The sequence below is a fragment of the Halichoeres trimaculatus genome, unplaced genomic scaffold (genome assembly GCF_033239565.1).
Source record: "Halichoeres trimaculatus isolate MK-OKI-2021-1 unplaced genomic scaffold, fHalTri1.1 fHalTri1_scaffold_6, whole genome shotgun sequence".
NCBI lineage: Eukaryota > Metazoa > Chordata > Actinopteri > Labriformes > Labridae > Halichoeres > Halichoeres trimaculatus.
The window spans coordinates 32040101-32056425 of record NW_027437184.1 but is presented as its reverse complement, the minus strand read 5'-3'; the positions used below and the strand labels follow the sequence as shown (position 1 = coordinate 32056425).

General features: G+C 41.5%; 1 protein-coding gene across 1 annotated transcript in view; it reads right to left on the bottom strand.

Annotated features, from left to right (window-relative positions):
- Nucleotides 1–10933: 10933 nt before the first annotated feature.
- The window catches only part of zzef1 (zinc finger, ZZ-type with EF hand domain 1), a 57076-nt gene continuing 51684 nt past the window's right edge, over nucleotides 10934–16325 (bottom strand). Inside the window, exon 54 of the mRNA XM_074671999.1 lies at nucleotides 10934–13112. Coding sequence (XP_074528100.1) covers nucleotides 13032–13112 — 81 coding nt within the window. The 3' untranslated portion in view covers nucleotides 10934–13031. The remainder of the gene's footprint in view (nucleotides 13113–16325) is intronic.

The window sequence follows — 16325 nt, the reverse complement described above, 5'->3', positions numbered from 1 at the left end:
CAGAACATTATACGTGTATCAGGTCCAGGCTCCATCCTTCATGACCTCTCATGGAGTAGGTTCAATACAAAAATGAAGACGCAATGAGACTGGACTGACTCTCTTGGAGCCTACAGGTAGATGTAGGTGAGAAGGTGGGTTATAGGTTGGCAGAGTCTGAGACAGGAAGTCTTGCAGCTTTGATAAACAGCCACATTCTGAGGTTGTTTGGTCAGCTGATAGAGAGGATGATGTGAGGATGTTGTGAGGATGGCATGTCAGAATAAATCAGTGCAGTTTGATTTGTCTGTCTGAACTAGCTAACAGGGGATGTTCCTTTTCTGTGAACGAATAACTTTCAGCTGGATTTTATTCTTTTTAGGAAGTGTCAACATCCCTCTAAAATAACAGTTTCATATGGGGCATTGATTTTAAAGTCACTCACTCTACAAATAACAACATTTCTCCACATTTAGCTTTTCAAACACATAAACAAAAACCTAACATTTAAAACAGGATGTTTCATTCATCCATTCATTTTCTGAACCTCTTATCCTGTTCAGGGTCACGGGTGGCTGGAGCCTATCCCAGCTGTCATTGGGCGAGAGGCAGGGTACACCCTGGACTGGTCGCCAGCCAATCACAGGGCTGACACAGAGACAGACAACCATTCAGACACTCACTCACACCTACAGACAATTTAGGTTGAGCAGTTAAACTGGTGAGCCAGTTTTTGGACCATGGGAGAAAGCTGGAGTACCCATGCATGCACGGGGAGAACATGCAAACTCCACCATGCACCATCATGCAGCCCAAACAGGATTTTTTTTTTCTTTTTCTTTTTAACTAGTTAATTCATTTGCAATTTATGTAATTTACTTTATTATCAATATTATTATTTACTTTATTGACAGAGTATAGAACAACAATGTATACATGTAAGAATTAAGCAACAAGGTTAACTTTCAACATTTGAACAAGCGCTTATGGGATGTTGGATCAAAAAACAAAAGTCTAAACAAAAATTCTAAAAACCATCGAGTAAGTTTTTCGTCTTTTTTTTTTCAAGAGAATTTTCATTTTTGATCTCAGAGTTTTTCCATAATGAGAGCATTTATAAAGTAGAACTGTTTTTCCTCAGTATACTACTTAAAAAGAGCCTAAATGACACTTTTTCCCAAAGTAAAAAAAAACCTTCTTCAGTGTTGTAGAAATACAATCACATAGTTGTTGCCAGAAATCCTTTCAGATCTGGATAAAACAGGACTCCTTCTGTGGTTCTATCATGTCCATCACCTTCAGCATTCATGCGCAATGGATCTTGTGATATGTGGGGCTAATAACGATTCACTAAATCTGTCTTTCCTGGAACCCGAAAACGAGGCCGCTGTGACATACTTGGTCTTCAAATTCAACCTTCGAAGGCTGCAGTCCCTGAATTGGGACACAGCTGCGGTAACACCGCGGAGGTTCCGGTCATTTCCACATGGATCCCCAACCGAGAGACAGGTCACATAGAGAAGAAAGAGTTTCTGATGATAGGGTTGGGGGATCATTTTGTTTACAAACTGCCACAATTCTGATCTGTGTAGATGACAGCTGCAGTTTTAGCTGTGAACTCTTTCTAAACCAAATCCATGAACATTAAATATTTAAAAACCAGAGAAGAAGAATATAACCATAGATGGTATTTGACCATGGCAGAGGCACCAATAGTGGGACTGAACTCACCGGTCCAGACCTGGACACTGCTACACAACACTTCAGAAACAGCTAAGGTGGGACAGACAGATCAAAACTGTCGTACTATTGAAATGCAGATCCTGTCTTTGGAGCCAAGACCTACAGGGACGATAAAGCGATTTGCTCTGTCTTATGCCTTATTTACCCGTTTTTAAGTTTTTAACAACTTCTTTTTAATTTGGTGTGAAAATTTCCAATGCTCCCAGTTCATCCATTATGTGTGTGCCATCTGCTGATGGGGCTTCTGCCACTTCCCCAAACTCCTCCTAATGATTTGTTTTTGTTTGGTGCTTTAATTCAAATTAAAGTCTCTTTTCATTAAACATGTGTTCCTTTTTCAAAACAGACACATAGAAACATTCTGATCTGTGATATCCAAAACAGTAAAGACTGGATTAGTCTGAGGATTAAAAGTGTCGGACTTTGTTGTGTAATATTACTAACTGTCTTGAGGTAATGTTTAAAGAGCTGCTCTGTACCGAGGCTTCTTTGACCAGCTCCTCTCCAGGTCAGAAACAGAGAAAAGTTGTGTCTCTGTAATGCAGGTTTGGGGAACCACAGGGTATTTATCTCCTAACCTCAGCACATAAAAGCCAATTTCTGCTCTCAGTCATACCCAGCATGTCCTAATGATCCAGATTAGCTAACAGGCCTGGCACAGCAGCTGTCATGAAGGAACCCCCATCCACCCATTACAGTCCACGTTTCTGCGGGAGCCTCAGGTGGCCGCTCCAATAACAGCCCGCCTCTAACCCAGAAAGAGGCCGGTGAGAAATTAGATCAAAAACAGCCAGCTCCTCTCTCCCAGCGCAATCACACAATAGCATGTGTGCAGCTGCTAAATCTGGGTGCAGCACTCAGTGTACCTTATTCTCTCTGGATTTTATAAAATACCCAATTATCCTTCAGTCTCACGAGCGCTGACCCACACTGGCCCTGTGTCCCTGGAGGGGCACAGAAAGTAGGTCTCATTATGACAAGGTGAGGAGGAGTTTCCTCCAGCGTGGCAGCAGTTTCATCTGGGGAGGGCCGTGGGTTCAGAGGGGGTCAAAGGTGAAGGGAGAATCGACAAGAGGAGGAGTGGGGAGCTGGCAGAGAGGACACGTGAGGCACATCTGTGATTTAAAGCATAAATATAGAACGAGAGAATGAGTCTGCTGATGAATCTTAAATGACCAGAGCCTGAACAAGATGAATTCATTTATTAACGCATTAAACCCTGAAGTCGTTTTCATTGTTCCTGTGATCAGACAAGCTTGGTTGGGTCTGCATAAATACAATGAAACTATCAAAGTTTAAGCTTGGTTTGGGGTGTATTTTTCTGTTATTTTTATTATCCTTGAGATTTTTCTACATTCAAAAATAAAAAATCATCCAATGTGTTAAACAAAATAAGATTTAAATTTCAAAACTATCAGGACACAGTTTAAAGGTAGGGTCTGCAGGAATTTTTGTTACTTGTTCATAAACACAACATTCATACTGGGCTCCTCCTCCTTGGCTCAGTGCCACCAGCAGCCCACACCCACAGCCTCAGACCGTGACTACCAGAACACACTCACTAGCCCAGCAACCACCTGTAGCATGGCATTTCTATGTGGGAGAGCGGTGCACCTGACTTGGCATGTAACCACAAGCTAACCACAGATATTTGACACATACCTGGTTAACAGAAAGCTAACTCGTGTCACTCTTTATCCCATGCTGATCCCCAAGTTCCTGAAAGTGAGTAAAAGTTGGGCCAAGCTTCACTCTTGTTCAGGAAAGCTATTGTTTGCTTCCTGTTTGACTTTTTGTTTCACTTTGGTTGTGTGTGTTTTTTTTTGTTTTTTTTTGCTCCGTTCTACGTCCACCATCGTAGCTGCTTGGGCTAACTTCTTTCACTCGGTAATCAAAACGCAAAGTCACTTGTGCACTTGGTGTGCTGATTGGCTGGTGTAACCACTCTCATTCTTTCTCTCGCTCGGAAATGCCTGGGAACAACCAAAACATCAACATACAGTCTGGGGAGGGGGGAGGTTGAGGCAGACACAGACACTGACACACGTATAGAGGCCCATAGGAGACAACGCAAAAATAATCTTTATTTTTCTGTCACTGGTGTTTTAGGAAAATCATTATTGTCATCTTTGTCTGATACGCTTCATTTTAGCTGCTGTCTCTTTAAGGCTGCCCACCCCCCTTCACTCTGATTGGCCAGCTCTCTGTAAGCCTGTTTAAGGTAGAGCTTTAATTAGACCTGTTTGAGGCTCACTCCTCCAACATGTCCTGAAACAGTTTGGAGGGTCTTATGTGATGACCTCATCATTTCAGCTAGTCTTGTGAAGATCTCCAGACCTTTGATCTCTCGAATATAATTGTAACTTTTTATAGAATAGAATAGAATAGAAGTTTATTGTCATTGTAACAAGTACAAAAAATTGAAGTCACAGCAGCAATCAGGAAAACAAAAGTAAAAAAGTGTATAGAAAGTGCAAAAAGGTCCATAAGAAAATAGACGATGACAGCCTGTCCATCATCCCCCAGTTCAGCCAGTCTCCACCTCCACAGGGTCCAGGACCAAGCCACCTCAGTCATGCTCCATCTCCGTCTCCTGCATCCTGTCCACCCACATCAGGCAAAGCTCTCCCAACACGGCGCCAGTGTCTGATGTCAGTTCCGTTAGCCATGTCTGTGAATAGCATCATGTTACTCTGCCCTCTGGTATTCCCTCTGTTGCTGTGTTAGCACAGCTAACTTGTCCATCTTATTGGCAACAGATCTTATGTTCCCAATAACAATGGATGGAAGGACAGGTCCATGTCGTCACTTCTTAGCTCACACCTGAGAACCAGCATGTCGTCCTCACCTCCTTCTCCTTACCTTGTGGGGAACATCAGGCCTTGCACCAGTTAGCATTGACATGCTACAGGCTGCTAACGGCTGAGTTCACATGTAAACAATGCAAGGAAAATATGGCTGAAGCCACAAAAAGTTTGGTGTCCATGACCAACAAACAAGCCACTCCAAATACAAAGATTAAGAAAAAGAGACAAAAAAAAAAACGCAAGAAATGGACAAAGAAGAGAGAGCAACTGCAAAAGGCACATAGACAACAAGGCTGTGACTAGCAATGTTTTACATGTGAGAAAGCAAAATGCGCACCCCCCCTTTTTAACACGAAGAACAAGTAATAACAAATATATAATATTTCAAGGTTAAAAAACTAGTCTGTTTTTATGGTCGCCAGGATGTTGGCGCATTCAAAGTGAGCCGTCAGCTGTTACAAGGTATTTTTGTTTTTCCTTCACTCAATAGAAAGAAACTTTCCTCTGATTTTTCAGGAAGAATGAAAAAGAAAACCTACAACACCCGCACTACAGGGACTCTTTGTGGTGTCCCATGCTAGTTGGGTGATCTCTTAAACTGTGTCTAACAAAGTTTTTTCTGAAATATTTGTGTCCATGACTGATCCACCTCAACCCTGGAACGTGAGCTGAGCTGTGTTTTGAACAATGTCGCTTCAGCTGCAACCACTAACAGTGGCCACTCTATTTTCTTTGTGTGATAAGAGGGCTGCAGCATGTGGATAAAAAGCTTCTAACCCTAATCCACGCTGTGTTTAATTGCTTAAAGTGCGTAACATTTCAGATTTGAGCTGCTTCCTCCCTCGTATGTAACAGTTTTGAACCACACGTTGCCTTTTGTTGTAATCTTTCTTGGTCTAACTTAGCTACTTCCAACTGCTTACAGCAGTGTGCCATGATGCTCATCTCACATTTTTGTTGTGTCATGTTGGTCCTGGCAGAGGAGTATAACTTCTGTGGATGAGAAAAATCTCACTGAGGTTTAATCTTGAAACATTTTTGTTGCTGTTGGGATCTGTGAGGTGGAACCAAAGCTCACACAGCTAATTGGTTACACAGGTTCCAAGTTGGAAATGCCTCTTAATATCCAAGCCGACGTGTGAATGGCTGTATTCACAGTTTCAGCAAATAAGTGTAAAAGAACATGTTTGGAATAGGAATAGACACGGCTTCATTATGTGCATGAATAACACACAATAACACACTGGGTGCATGGTATGATTGTGTCCCCACCTGCTTACTCACGGCTGTGTTTCCAAACTAAAACAGGCTGCAATCACACATTGGCTCCACTTAAATTTCTGCCAGCAGGAAAACATTCAGATAAAATCAAATAAAAAATTTATCTGAAAAAAAACACAAGTCATTTGATTTTTTTCCCCCCATATTTATAAAATGTAGTTAATCCATTTTCTGATGCCATATAGTTTAATTTCACTGATGTTTGACACATCTTTGAATTTTAACGACTAACATCTTCCTTTTTATTTCTTTCTACAGGGATTAATTTTTACAGGAAGCTGAAAGTTAATGACATCTGCATCAAAGGTTTTTTGAATCCATCCCCAGTTTACTCCTGAGTATTTCTTTACCATCTTTTTTTTTTTTTTTAAACTTCAATCTTCCTGGCTCCTTATTTTTTTAAAGCCAGGATGACGACACACTCAGCATAATCCCAGTAACAGTAAAGATCCCTTCACTGAGAGAGGACAGGAGATACACAGGAGGCGGAAGGAGACTGATGATCCAAATAGGGAACATGTCCTTCTGCTGACCTCCTTAATTGCAGTCTTTCTGTAGTTGGTTAATTTATCTGAATGATCTTACAGGAAGATGATGTAAGACGAGAAGGGGACAGCCTATAAATTCAGGGGCACGTGTTGGAGCTGCGGTACAGCTTCAGGCCGTGTTTTGGAAAACATGAACAATCTGATTCATGTAATGTTCCTGCTGGTTTGTGATTCATAAGTGTAAACAGATGAAGGCGGCCATAAAAACACAAGAGATCTGAGACATGATGTTACTGTCCTGTACAGTGCTCACAGAGCTACAGGAGGGTACAAGCTGCTACAGCTGTGCTAATGCTGTCACTGCGTACACAATAAGCGTTTTATATCATTATGAGACAGCTACAGTCAAAATAAACAAAATAAAGGAGACATTTTTGTCTTTGTACCCTGTCTATGGCAGCTGGTAGAAAGTGGATTCACAGTGATTTTAACTCTGTTTTCCAGCTATAGATGCTAACTGGCTGCCAAAGGTGACTGTTAGCCCAATTAGCTTGCTAGCTTAAAAAAAGGGGCTTTATGCTATTTGTTTAGGCTTTTGAGTAGATTTGTTAAGGCTTTTTATGATTTCCAGCTTACAAAGTTACTTACATTTCTCAAGGCTGTGTCTTTTAGCTCCTCATGTCAGTCTCAAAGTTACTTTGACAGTATTCTAGCTAACCATTGCTAGCTGGCTCAGGGAGGTAACATTTCCCTTAACAGGTGGAGAGAGGGGTTGTTTTTGGTCCTATAAAAGAAATAAATAATCATTTCAAGTACAGATTCTAATTAGTAAGACTATTTCCTTTGATGTATATTTACAGCTACCAACAATGAATTCAGTTAGCCTGAACCTTTGAGACACAGGCTTTAGTTTCTCATCCAGGACTAGAAAGACTCAAGCACAGTTACTATGATAACAACATTCTTCAGTAGAAGTAAAAGTACCAGTTTGCAAATCTACCAAAATAAAAGTAAAATATCTTTGGGTTGTATTAAAAAAAAAACTCTCAAAGTGCTGGGTACTTCTTTTTAAATCAGGGGTTTGGAGTAAGGGAGGTTGTAGAGATATCAGTCAGATATAAAATAAGAGCTCCAAATGCTGTCAGCGCATCGCCTCCTGTGCTGATAGCTGAAGTCTAACCCAGTGGATGTCAAAGTGGGGGGCCACCAGTGAGCACAAGGGGGTCCTCCGAAAATTTGAGGGAAGAGAAAAATTAAATTCTAATAATTTATTTATTTTTATTTTTATTCATGTTTGGTTATATTTTTTTGTAACCATTAGTTATGAACATATGACAAGTGTTGTAATTGTCGAGTTCACATGTTTCCGATTGTACCTGTCTGCACCTCGTATGACAGCTGCAACTTTAACATGATGATGTCACCTAGCGGTTTGCACCTATTTTTAAGCTATCCAAAAAAATGAACTGAACTTTGAGGCTATTCCCCTATCTAGTAGCTACTGGCTACATGTAAGAAAGAAGTATCCCACCTTGGCTGACAGAGCCCTGAAACACCTTCTCCCTTTTGCAACAACTTACTTGTGTGAGTCTGGCTTTTGTTTGTCAACAATTTCCTATTCTAAACAAATGTAATTACTATTGAAAATGGATACAAATTAAAAAATACATTCTTTAAGTTGACATTTCTTTATATTCTGACCATTGTCCGTTGGTTTGCAAAGGGGGTCCCTGGCCCGAGGCAAATGCTGTTTGGTGGGCCTGGGCATAGTAAAGTTTGGGAACCCCTGGTCTAACCAACAGGAGAGCTTTGAACTGAGAACAACACGTTTAGGTTAGAGTTCCTGAATATTTGAGTTTCCTGTTTGTTTTTATTTTGATCTTTAGACACTCATTAGAGCTGACTGTGGTTGGACAGTGATGTCAGCTTTATCAGATCTATGTTTCTCTGAGAATCTGTAGACCTAGGCCCGTATGCACGTCCAGTCGTTAAACAAAAGTATAAGCACTTTGTCCGCCTTTAACCCTTTCATGCTCAAATTAAGTTGTAGTAACAGAAAAAAAACAGATATTTGGGGAAAAATATCATATGAGGTAGTTAAATACAATTCTGACTTTTTGAGAGAGACCTTTACATGCAGTGCATTCTGGGATGTTGCAACATTGTAATAGAGCTACCCAGAGGAGATAAAAATCTACTAATTGGTGTGTACTGTATCTATAGTCATTCAGGATTCATCTTGAGCAGTTTTGGTTTCAAATTAACGGCAGTGGTTGTGAAACTTACATGAAATTATTGCCTTGAAAATCTGTTTCGGTGAAACCAAGGAGACAGCCATGTTGGAAGTGACGCAGCTCTGCCAATTGGTGGGATAGTGGGAAACTGTTTGTTGTTAATGCACAACTAGGTTCTGCAGTGGTAATCCTGAGAAAAAAAGGCTCATAAAATGTGGATGTGGAGTAATTAGGTAACTAGCAATTAGCTGTTGCAAAGCTGCAACATCTGCCTTGGGAGGGTTGACCAGCCGAACAAGTGTAGTAATCCTGCTGTTAGCACCAGTGGCGGCTACTGGTCAGTCAAGGAGGGGAAGCTCATTTTTTTTGGGCCTACATCATAAATTTGTTATTTATTTAAACGTAAATTCTACCCTCAGTTCCTTTTTCTAAGAAAGTTATCTGTGACCCTGTCGTAACAACCAGGTGTTTTTTCCACGGATTTCACCACTGTTCTCTCAACGCTCATCGTTTTTTAAGAAAGGTAAACTAGCTGGGGATCGATAAAGCCTCTGGATCAGTCCAGAACAACTCAGAAGATGCTCCGGTGGAAGGTTATACTTCAAGATCGCTGACTGGCTCATTTCACTGTCAATCAAAAGGGATTGGGCCTCAGACAGATCATCCAATCATCATGCAGAAGCTCAGCGTCCAGGCCAGCCCACTGCCTCATAGACCCCCAGAGACGCTCAGCGTCCGATGGGCAGAACAAAGCCCTCCAATGACCGTCCAGTTTCCACAGTGGAACAACCCACTCTACGCTTCCCCGCTGAAGTCAGAAGATGCTCAGCGTCTGACTGTGTTAAAGCGCTGAGACGCTGCGGGGATGAATGAGAAGGAGGTGGATCCAGTTACCTGTGATAGGTAGCTGATTCTGAACAAAAGATGAAGGAATTCTAGCGCAGATTTTATCAATGAAATCTACACACAGCAGTTCATATCACCACTTTTTTGGGGACATTTTAGGGGAAGCTGAGCTTCCTTTGCAGTCTTAGAGCAATCGCCCACTGGTTAGCATTTGTAATGGTGGGGTCTGCCACCATTCAATTTGATGCTCTTTTGGGGGATTAACATGACTCATGCATACCACTAATTGATTTTTAGTTTGACCCATTAGCACAAATGGTCTGTTTTCATGGCTAATGGCTGGACATGTATATGGGCCCTGAAATACCAACTTGTTGAAAGAATTTGTTGTGATTTCAGCATGAGCAGCATGTTCTCCTCCCCTATGTTTGCTTACCTGATTCATATTAAGTAACTGATGTAGAAAGTACAACATTTCAGACAAGTAAAAGTACAGGTTTTAAATCTACTCAGTTACACTAACTTGAGTGAAAGTCATTGGTTACTTCCATCCCCCGCAAATTCAGGCTTCCTGACTTCGTAGTAGCAAGCCATGAGCCGACCAAGTTTCCATTCTGGTTATTGGGTCAAAACAAGGGGACAAGCAAAATAAGCACCTCCATCCATTAGTAACTTTTAGATATAACATAATAAACAAAGAATATAAATAATTATTCATTTCTTTTTGACTAAGGTAATCTAATACAGCACATTTGGAGATGCCTGACTTAATTTTGCTGCTCCAAGCAAAGTAACAAACATCTAATCTCAACAAAGGAGCCCATCATCCAGCCTCGGAGCCTCCTCTGTAAAAGCGTCACAGTTACTGTAAGCCTTTCTGTTATCTCTGCCTCCACCACTGCTGCTTCCTTTCACCTTGATGAAATGAGAGCTCTGGGGTACCGAGCGAAAAAAGGAGGCAGGAGACTGAGGAGAAGGAGGGAGTGAGGGAGGGAGGCAGGAGAGCTGACTCACCCTTGTGTGGGGGCTTTTGCTGGCGCAGGGGGGCACTGAATCATCTGGAGCCTTTATTGAATATTTCCTGCATTTGATGTCATTATCGCCCCAGTGATCTTCACTGCCATCATCAGCCCTGTCCCTGAGACTCCAGATCAGAGCCAGGGGGAGGAGGGAGAGGAGGGAGAGGCTGGGGGGTGAGGTGAAAACTGCGAACAGGAGGATGTGACTAAACAGAAGGCAGCTGCAGTCCTTTTGGACCAGCAGAGGAAAAGCAGAGAGGATCTATTTTGTAGATATGTGGGATGTTTGTGATAGAGTCCGAAAGCAGAAGTTGTTTTCTTAGAGGAAGAAAGATCCAAAAGCAGAGATGGGGAACTATTGATGGATCACTGAGTACAGTTTCTTCTGGAAGTGAGTGTGTGGGCTCTAATCAATGAGGACAGTGTGATCGATACGTTATTTGTTGCTGCATAGAAATCCTCCGCTGAGCCTCCACATAAAACTCATGACAGCAGAAGTGAAGTCATTTCTATATTTATTAGAAACGGATCACATTTCAACCCAAGCAGTATATAGATTTATTTTTTGAACCTTCAGTGTGCCATGCATACAAAATCAGAATCAAAGTGTCCGTCTGTTAGTGCCCAATAAAGTTTATATATTCGTCCCGTAAGGGGTTGATATCAAAGTCTTTCTCCTGTGCAATTAATATTCACAGATATGTACATTCAAATTAGTCAGCCTCGAATATCAAGCATCCTTGCAAAAAAAAAAAAAAAAGGAAACCAACATTAAAAGTAAAAAGTTACAAAAACCATCAAATTAAACAATATATTTCTCTTTTTTAAAATATAATTAACTATTCGGCTAACATGAGTTAAATTATGATTGCTTCATTTTTTTAACCATAGGCACGTCGTAGATAGGTGAGGCGTCTTAGAAGCCAAACTGAGGCCGTGTGTGTGTCTCTTCCCCCCGTCCTCACTGCAGCTGATGTCTGTGTAAACAAAACCACCGAGCTATTCTGAAAAATCAAAAATTAAAAAGAAGATAACAAAAACAGAACGATGTCTAAAGGTTTCCTCTGCTCCAGCTTCTCACAGGGTGACTATCTGATATGTGATAAACAGAGAAGGAGCTCGACGAGGAGCTGCTTCAGAGATGTTTCATGGCTCACAATGATTGGTTTCTTTGGTATAAATAACCACAATGTCCTACAAAATGAAAGTAATGAAACAGTAATGATTGGAAAACAACCACCATCTTTAGTCCCTCTTCACTGAATTTGTCCAAAAATGTATTTTTACGTGAGTGATCTTTGTGAATGTGACGTGATAGGATGATTAAATCTTACATTAACATCGAAGGAAGCATCACACTGTCACTTAACGGTGAAACGATGAGAGTGTGTTGCTTGTGATCATGTGGGATACTGTGTCACATTTATGTTTACAAGTGATTAAACTTCAGTTCTTCATCTTAGCGGTCATTAATGTGTGTTTAAATCGTCTCACATTCATTACGGTACAGAGAGTTTTGGGAGATGATAAGCTGATTTATATTTCTGCTGTAAAAAATAATAAAAATGACTCAAAAAGAGCTGAAGCTAATCAAACTCTAGATAAAATAATAAATTAGTGGATAAAACTGAAGGCCTTTAAGAGATTCCAGGTTTCTCAATGACTTTTTTTTTGCTGTTATTCATTTTCATGAACAAAATTTGACATCATTCATTCATTCACTAGTAAAGAAGTGAAAATACTTCAACATACCTGTAGAATAACATGGAAGGAATGCATTGCGATAGTATTTTATCACAGTTTCCCCTCAGCTGTAATTCTCACCCTATGCAGAGACTATGGCTATCGTCGGTGTCGAAGTGTTGAACCTGTCGTCAGGTCTCAAGTGGGTTTTAGTGCGTGGTACATGTGTCTTCATAACAGATTCAGGTGGAGAAGATCTTTGAACAGTGCTAATCCTATCCTTCAACCAGAGCCCTGACAATACCATCAGTCAGTCCGCTGCTGGGGAGCAAAGAAGGAAGAGATGAAGAGAGAAGGAGAGGAGGAGAGGATTAAAGGAAGGAGCTAGTAGGTCAGTACCTTCTCCCTGTGGTGACTAATGAGTCTCCTCTTTCCTGGACAGTATTTTTAGGATGCTCTACATGTCCGCTGAGGCACGTGGGTTGCCAAGGTGACCTGTTTTCACCACCATCAACTATGTAACCCAGAGTGGCTGCTGTTTAGGAGGAAGGAAGGCAGGACGAAAAGATAAACTTCCCCTTGAAGGTGGCTAATTTGGCACAGAGCATGTCCTTTAGCACGGCATCTTCAAGTAAAAACTGAGTAACAAAAAAAAAAAAAAACAGACCCCGCAATAGTTCCTGTTCCAGTGAATGCACATGCTGATATACTGGATTCACCTAAGGCAAAAAGGATTGTGAGTAAGTGTGGAAAGTGCTCGTTGAGTGTAATCCTCCACAGCTCCAGAGTCCTGCAGAGGTATCAGTGTGGGGAGGGGGAGAAGGGAGTGGGAAGGTCCTGGTCCGGTTTTCCTCCCCCTCCTCTCCACATCTCGTCCAAAGTGATCCAGCTGAGTCAGGATGTGTCCCCCCCCACACACACACACACACTCTCCGTCTCCCTGTGGCCCGCTCAAGGAGACACGTTGAGGAGCTTGGTGGATTTATTGGGGTAATTGATGGCCAGGCTGATGGCAGCGATGTTCTTCAGAGCCTGCACAATAATAAAAAAAAGAAAGTGAATGAATTACAGAAGAGAAGCCAGAAACCTAGTTTTTCACCTGGGCTCTGCACTGCGGGCTGACTGCTGATAAAAAGGAACAATAAATACTAAATCTAAACTAATGATGCCAGAACTTGTTCTCCAACTTCAGAGTCAAAGCACCAAAAGATGAGCTGCCTGGGGCTGTTTCTCCGTTCTGTCTGCTCTCTGACATTAGCTTTCTGATGACTACACACGCTGTTGTTGTTGTTTCTCTGTCTTTAACCACAAAGGGACTGACCAGGATTAACTCTATGATGGTTTTCTATACCAGGGTTTTACAAATGTGTTAACTTTTCCTCTTTACTTTGACTGACAGAAACTCCTGTGAGATCAGCCTCGATTGATCAAAACTTTGCTCCAAGATCCTTTAAATATAATAAACACATCTTTGAAAATCACCTCATCTGATTTGGGTTTTCTTTTCTGAACTTATTTATGTCATCTTCTCTTTTTGTAATCTTTGGTTGCCTGATTAAGAATAAACTATAGTCATAAGTTCTAATAAAGATGGATTAGAAATAAGTAGTATTAAACTGTTTTCTGTCTTCACTCTGTGTGAGTGCTGTGAAAGACTGGAGACTTATGGATGGAGGGATGGAAAAAGGAAGAAAGAAGGAAAGATGGGAAGGAGGTGTTGGAAGAATCCATACAAAGAAGTAAGGATGGAAGGAATGAAGGAAGGAAACAAGGACAGAGATATGATGGAAGGAAGACAGGATTAAATAACAGAAAGAAGGACAGAAGGAAAGATAAAAAAGAAGGTGGAAGAAAGTAACGATAGAAGGGACGATAAAACGTTGTGAAAAGGAAAGATGGAAGGAGAGAAGCAAGAAAAGAAGAATGAATGGATGGATGGAAGATCTTACTGGAGGACTAATGGGTGGATGGGTACCAAAGGAATAAAGGAAGAAAGGAACGGAGGATAAAGGAAGGATGTACAGAAGGACAGAAGTAAGAAAGGGGGGTAGGAACAGAAGGAGGAAATAACAGAAAAAAGTTTGAGGGGTAGAAGAAGGAAGGATAGAAGGGTCAATAGATAGATGGATTAAAAGAAGGAAAGAATATGGGATGAATAGAAGAATTGATTGGATTGACTGATCCATAATGGGAGGAAGGAGGAAAGGAAAGAAGGAGGGAAAGGAAGATAAATTGAATAAGAAAAAAGACAGAGGAAGAAAGGAAGGAAGGAGACAGGGAAAGAGATAGGATAGAAGAAAGAAATGATGGCCTAACAGAAGGAAGGAAAGAAGGGAAGATGAAAGGGAAGGTGGAAGAAAGTAAAGATAGTAGGGACAATAAAATGATGAGAAAAGGAAAGATGGAAGGAGAGAAGCAAGAAAAGAAGGATGAATGGATGAGAGAAGATCTTACTGGAGGACTGATGGGTGGATAGGTAAAAGGAATAAGGGAAAAAGGAAGTAGGGATGAGGGGAGGCTGTAAAGATAGAAGAAAGGAAGGGAGGGAGGAGCAGAAGGAAGAAAGAATAGAAGGAAAGTTGGAAGGGTAGAAGAAGGAAGAAGGGATAAAAGGGTCAACAGATGGATGGATGAGAAGAAGAAAAGAATAAAGGATGAACGGAAGAATTAAACTGGATTGACTGATCGATAATGGGAGGAAGGAGGGAAGGGAAGTAGGAGTGAAAGAAAGATAAATGAAGGAAGAAGAAAAAGACAGGGGAAGGAAGGAAGGAAGGAAGGAAGGAAAAAAGGACACAAGGAAAGAGATATGACAGAAGGAAGAAATGAGGGAAGAACAGAAAGAAGGATATAAGGGAAGATGGAAGGGAAGGTGGAAGTAAAGATATAAGGGACAGTAAAATGATGAGAAAAGGAAAGATGGAAGGAGAGAGGCAAGAAAAGAAGGATGAATGAATGAATGGATGGAAGATCTTACTGGAGGACTGATGGGTGGATAGGTAAAAGGAGAGAAGGAAGAGAGAAAAGGAAGGAGGGAAAACAGAAGGAAGAAAGAACAGAAAAAAAGTTGAAAGGGTAGAAGAAGGACAGGAAGGACTAAATGTTGGAAGGGTAAATAGATGGATGATTGAAAAGAAGGAAGTAATAAAGGATGAATTGACTAATTAATTGGATTGATTGACTGATAACAGAAAGGAAGGAGGGAGGGAAAGTAGGAGGGAAAGAAAGATGAATGAAGGAAGAAGAGAAAGATAGGGGAAGGAAGGAAGGAAGGACAAATGGAAGTGAGAAGGGATAGATGGAGTTTCCTCAGAGGAGATGAAATTTAATCGTTTTCAGGTTGAAAGATAAACTGATCATTTCTCCTTTTGAACTTTTAATCTCATGCTCGTTCAAAAACTTGTCATTATTCGACGCAGCGAGTTTCCACGGCGTGAAAAAGCGATTTCCACCGGTGATTTCCTTCCTGCTCGGAGCTAACCCTTTGACACGCCGCTGTACCTGATGATTGTGTTATCACGGTCGGAGGGTTCACCAGGTGATTCCTCTGCAGAGACGCATCAGAAACACGGATATCTTTCACTGTTATTAGTGTTTAATTGTTCGAACGGCGGGATGAATAAGAGCCAGAGAGAAGAGCTGTGAGCGTGATGGTCTGAACACGAGGCTGCTGTTTGGTGTAATAAAGCCTTCAGACAATGAGAGGACATGATGACATGTTTCAGCTTCTGAATGTGAGTCTGCAGGTTCACTCTCCATCAGTGATGTCACAATAGTTATGACTACTGCCAAGTCACCTATGGATCCACCCTGACAGGTGTTAGATAACGGCTCTACAGAACCACCCACAGTGTGTTTTTTACAACCCCGCAGCCTCTGCTGCTCTCAACTGCCTTCAAGCTCCTCTGATGTGTTCAGGGTCCACAGAGCAGAGAGCGCCGCGGCTCGCTCTGCCGCAGATGCTAATGGACTGTAATTATCAAATACATTAGTCCTGAGTGGGGCCCACACACACTCAAAACAAAAGGAGGGGGGTGCTGAGGGAACTACTGGGTGTCAACAGCTTCATGATTCACTAGCAAACAGAGACGTCAGCCTGGGGGTGACTCACAGGCCGCTCAATTAACAAGACCGCGTGTGTGAGAGGGACAGTTGTGTAATGTTACTGGAGGGTGCACAGACAACTTCTGTGAGCTGACATTAAATCTGAACGACGCGAGAAAGAGCTGATACTGTGAGATTATT